The 5,700-nt window shown below is 42.8% G+C and overlaps 1 protein-coding gene across 1 annotated transcript in view; it reads right to left on the bottom strand.

Moving 5' to 3' along the window:
• Nucleotides 1–5,411, bottom strand: part of LOC133555734 (inactive rhomboid protein 1-like) — a 68,341-nt gene extending 62,930 nt beyond the window's left edge. The window contains 1 exon segment of the mRNA XM_061905044.1: nt 5,389–5,411. Within this exon segment, the coding sequence (XP_061761028.1) occupies nt 5,389–5,411 (23 nt within the window).
• Between the last annotated feature and the right edge of the window lie 289 nt (nt 5,412–5,700).

The following is a 5,700-nucleotide window of genomic DNA, read 5'->3' as shown; positions in this document are numbered from 1 at the left end:
CATTACGCCTGTACTGTATATACCTTTATATACATATATACATACATATATACCTATACTGTATATACCTTTATATACATATATACATACATATATACCTATACTGTATATACCTTTATATACATATATACATACATATATACCTATACTGTATATACCTTTATATACATATATACATACATATATACCTATACTGGCTCACCTGCACTGGCTTCCTGTGCACTTAAGATGTGACTTTAAGGTTTTACTACTTACGTATAAAATACTACACGGTCTAGCTCCATCCTATCTTGCCGATTGTATTGTACCATATGTCCCGGCAAGAAATCTGCGTTCAAAGGACTCCGGCTTATTAGTGATTCCCAAAGCCCAAAAAAAGTCTGCGGGCTATAGAGCATTTTCCGTTCGGACTCCAGTACTCTGGAATGCCCTCCCGGTAACAGTTCGAGATGCCACCTCAGTAGAAGCATTTAAGTCTCACCTTAAAACTCATTTGTATACTCTAGCCTTTAAATAGACTCCCTTTTTAGACCAGTTGATCTGCCGTTTCTTTTCTTTTTCTTCTATGTCCCACTCTCCCTTGTGGAGGGGGTCCGGTCCGATCCGGTGGCCATGTACTGCTTGCCTGTGTATCGGCTGGGGACATCTCTGCGATGCTGATCCGCCTCCGCTTGGGATGGTTTCCTGCTGGCTCCGCTGTGAACGGGACTCTCGCTGCTGTGTTGGATCCATTGTGGATTGAACTTTCACAGTATCATGTTAGACCCGCTCGACATCCATTGCTTTCCTCCTCTCCAAGGTTCTCATAGTCATTATTGTCACCGACGTCCCACTGGGTGTGAGTTTTCCTTGCCCTTATGTGGGCCTACCGAGGATGTCGTGGTGGTTTGTGCAGCCCTTTGAGAAACTAGTGATTTAGGGCTATATAAGTAAACATTGATTGATTGATTGATAATGCACCACACATTTTCCATGGGAGACAGGTCTGAACTGCAGGCGGGCCAGGAAAGTACCCGCACTCCTTTACTACGAAACCACGCTGTTGTAACACGTGCTGAATGTGGCTTGGCATTGTCTTGCTGAAATAAGTAGGGGCGTCCATGAAAAAGACGGCGCTTAGATGGCAGCATATGTTGTTCCAAAAGCTGTATGTACCTTTCAGCATTAATGGTGCCTTCACAGATGTGTAAGTTACCCATGCCATGGGCACTAATGCACCCCCATACCATCACACATGTGTAAGTTACCCATGCCTTGGGCACTAATGCACCCCCATACCATCACACATGTGTAAGTTACCCATGCCATGGGCACTAATGCACCCCCATACCATCACACATGTGTAAGTTACCCATGCCTTGGGCACTAATGCACCCCCATACCATCACACATGTGTAAGTTACCCATGCCTTGGGCACTAATGCACCCCCATACCATCACACATGTGTAAGTTACCCATGCCATGGGCACTAATGCACCCCCATACCATCACACATGTGTAAGTTACCCATGCCTTGGGCACTAATGCACCCCCATACCATCACACATGTGTAAGTTACCCATGCCATGGGCACTAATGCACCCCCATACCATCACACATGTGTAAGTTACCCATGCCTTGGGCACTAATGCACCCCCATACCATCACACATGTGTAAGTTACCCATGCCATGGGCACTAATGCACCCCCATACCATCACACATGTGTAAGTTACCCATGCCTTGGGCACTAATGCACCCCCATACCATCACACATGTGTAAGTTACCCATGCCTTGGGCACTAATGCACCCCCATACCATCACACATGTGTAAGTTACCCATGCCATGGGCACTAATGCACCCCCATACCATCACACATGTGTAAGTTACCCATGCCTTGGGCACTAATGCACCCCCATACCATCACACATGTGTAAGTTACCCATGCCATGGGCACTAATGCACCCCCATACCATCACACATGTGTAAGTTACCCATGCCTTGGGCACTAATGCACCCCCATACCATCACACATGTGTAAGTTACCCATGCCTTGGGCACTAATGCACCCCCATACCATCACACATGTGTAAGTTACCCATGCCTTGGGCACTAATGCACCCCCATACCATCACACATGCTGGCTTTTACACTTTGCGTCGATAACAGTCTGGATGGTTCGCTTCCTGTTTGGTCCGGATGACATAATGTCGAGTATTTCCAAAAACAATTTGAAATGTGGACTCGTCAGACCACAAAACACTTTTCCACTTTGCATCAACGATTACGGGCCCAGAGAAGCCGGCGGCATTTCTGGATGTTGTTGATAAATTGCTTTCGCTTTGTATAGTAGAGTTTTAACTTGCACTTACAGATGTAGCGACGAATTGTATTTAGTGAAGTCCATGTGGCGATATCCTTTGTGAAGTGAAGTGAATTATATTTATATAGCGCTTTTCCTCTAGTGACTCAAAGCGCTTTACATAGTGAAACCCAATATCTAATTTACATTCAAACCAGTGTGGGTGGCACTGGAAGCAGGTGGGTAAAGTGTCTTGCCCAAGGACACAACGGTAGTGACTAGGTTGGCAGAGGCGGGATTCGAACCTGCAACCCTCAAGTTGCTGGCACGGCCACTCTACCAACCGAGCTAAACCGCCCAATCCTTTAGAGATTGATGTGGGTTTTTGATACAGTGATGTCTGAGGGATGGAAGGTCACGGTCATTCAATGTTGGTTTCCGGCCATGCCGCTTACGTGGAGTGATTTCTCCAGATTCTTTGAACCTTTTGATGATATTATAAAACCGTAGAAATTGAAATCTCTTAATTTCTTGCAATGTCACTTTGAGAAAGGTTGTTCTTAAACTGTTTGACTATTTGCTCACGCAGTTGTGGACAAAGGGGTGTACCTCGCCCCATCCTTTCTTGTGAATGACTTAGCATTTCATGGAAGCTGTTTTTATAGCCAATCATGGCACCCACCTGTTCCCAATTAGCCTGCACACCTGTGGGATGTTCCAAATAAGTGTTTGATGAGCATTTCTCAACTTGATCAGTATTTATTGCCACCTTTCCCAACTTCTTTGTCATGTGTTGCTGGCATCAAATTCTAAAGTGAATGATTATTTGCAAAAGAAAAACATGTTTATGAGTTTGAACATGAAATATGTTGTCTTTGTAGCATATTCAACTGAATATGGCTTGAAAAGGATTTGCAAATCATTGTATTCTGTTTATATTTACATCTAACACCATTTCCCAACTCATATGGAAACGAGGTTTGTACATTTTAAACATTACAGATCTCTAAATAAATGTAGGTGTTGAGGGTTCCTGGTTCTATTCCTTTGGTCCATTACTTCCATTGTTAGCTGACTGTGGCAAGCATTTATTTAAGAGTTAGAATGAATACAAAAATAAAAACGCATCTCATCATATCATTTATTCTTGTCTGACATTATGGTTGTGAATCATAGACACAAATCCAAAAAAAGTGCAGTTGCCCTTTAAGCGCAAAAATGATTGAAGTGGTGAAGTTGGATTTTTTATTTGCATTTTCATTTTAGTTTGGTTAAAAAATATTTATTATTGGGTATAGTTTATTTATTTTTGCATTACATAATTGTATGTGTATTTATTTTTCATCCGTTATTCATATGCAGTATATTCGGTTAATACTTATTTTTCTAATCAGCCTGACCTAAGCCTAAGGTTTGTGTTAAATGAATGTGTGATGAACACATGCTTTCATATCATTTGACAAACTGTTCAATTGTATGTAGATTACAGATCATTATTGACTTTGATTAAAATCAACCTCCGCGTTAATATTTCAGTCACATATTTTAACATAAGTCACATAGTTTTGCTTATTTGACTTAAGGCTTGTCAATCTTATTACTAAGATTGTTATTTAATGTTCAGTTTACATTTGCATTCTGCGTTATTACAACACATTTATATCACACACACAAGATCCATAGCATTTTCTCTGTCCTACAAAGAAATGTGTTTCACCTGCCAGCGTGTGCTCGGTTTGTGCCTGAACACAATCTGGCAGCGTACGCCTGGAGCAGCAGACCTCGCCACATTCTCACTTCCATACAGAAACTTTAGGTAACACAAGTCCCTTAAAGCATAATGACTATGAAACCATCTTTGTTTGAGGAGACAACCCTAAGTCTTCCCTCCAAGATGCGTGCAAGGACCACACAAGAACCATCACATTCATCTCCAGAAGAAACTTTTAAAGTCATACCGCCGTCCCCCCACATGTACACGCACACACACACACACACACACACACACACACAAGCACACACAGCTTTTGTCTCTCTGACGAACTTCATTGTTTTGTCTTCAGAAAATAGAAAGCACAGAGAATGTTCAATTGCTTGTGAAATTTAAATGGGGGAGATTACACAGCTGCTGAAGACCCCTTTTTCTCTCACACACACACTCACGCACACGAACACGCACACACACACACACACACACACACACACACACGCACGCACACACGCACACACACACACATTTGTGCCACTTCATTGGTTTTTCAGCCTAACTGATGCAACCTTTAGCCTTCTTAGAGGCAATAAGTATGGTGTTCATGGTGCCATTGTTTTTTGTGGTTTTAACAGGATCGCGCAAAAACTACAAAAACATTCAACTTTGTGGATCATGTGCCAAAAGAACACATTCAACTGTGGTGCAAATTTACATTTTGCCAAACTGCGCATGGTCCACGTCAATTTTTTAAACCTTTTATATTTTTAATTTTCCTAAGGGAAATCTACTGAAAGAATCAATAAAGTGCTATATATATATATATATATATATATTGTCAGGAGAAAAAAATCTCCTGACGATTGAGGGAACCCCTCATGAAACAGTTCTGTAGAGATGAAATAGTCTTATTTTTCCCACACATACATATATTGCGCTCTACCACGGTATCGAGCACTATTCTCTGGATAATGCAATTAAGATATATATTGCACGGGGAAGACCCAGGACACATTGGGGAAACTATTTTTCCCGGCTGGCCAGGGAACGCCAGGGGATCCCCCGGAAGAGCTGGACGAAGTGGCTGGGGAAAGGGAAGTCTGGGCTTCCCTGCTTAGGCTGTTGCCCCCTCAACCCGACCTCGGATAAGCGGAAGAAGATGGATGGATTTGATGGATGTGTGTGTATGTATATACCATCCATTTTTTACCGCTTGTTCCCTTTGGCGTCGCGGGGGGGTGGGAGGGGGGGGGGGGGGGGGGGGGCTGGTGCCTATCTCAATACATAATTATATTATTTCTGAACTAACCCTAACCCTTGTAATGACTGTATTTTTATTTCTCTGATAATCAAGTCTCACATCCTGACTCTTATTTCTGTGCAGCTGGGACTCTCACGGTTCTTCTCTGAAGACGGCCATCTTGTTTACCGTCAGGTGAAGATGGCGGCACGCCCCTACCAGACAGTCAAGCAGCAGTGGTTCAGGTCACTGCAGGAAACAGGCCTGGGCACTTGGGTTAAGAAGCCTCCTGAGGAAGAACAGTTCCTGTTGTCGGACTAAAGAGTGTGTGTGTTAGCCTTTTATTTTTTTATTAGGACAAGGTAGAACCTTTGCAAACAGCTTTATTACTGCAAACTCTTACTTGTCACCATAGTGTGTGTGTGTGTGTGTGTGTATGTGTGTGTGTGTGTGTGTGTGTGTGTGTGTG

The sequence above is a fragment of the Nerophis ophidion genome, linkage group LG07 (assembly GCF_033978795.1).
Source record: "Nerophis ophidion isolate RoL-2023_Sa linkage group LG07, RoL_Noph_v1.0, whole genome shotgun sequence".
In the NCBI taxonomy this organism is placed as follows: Eukaryota; Metazoa; Chordata; class Actinopteri; order Syngnathiformes; family Syngnathidae; genus Nerophis; species Nerophis ophidion.
This window is presented reverse-complemented; position numbering and strand designations above follow the sequence as displayed.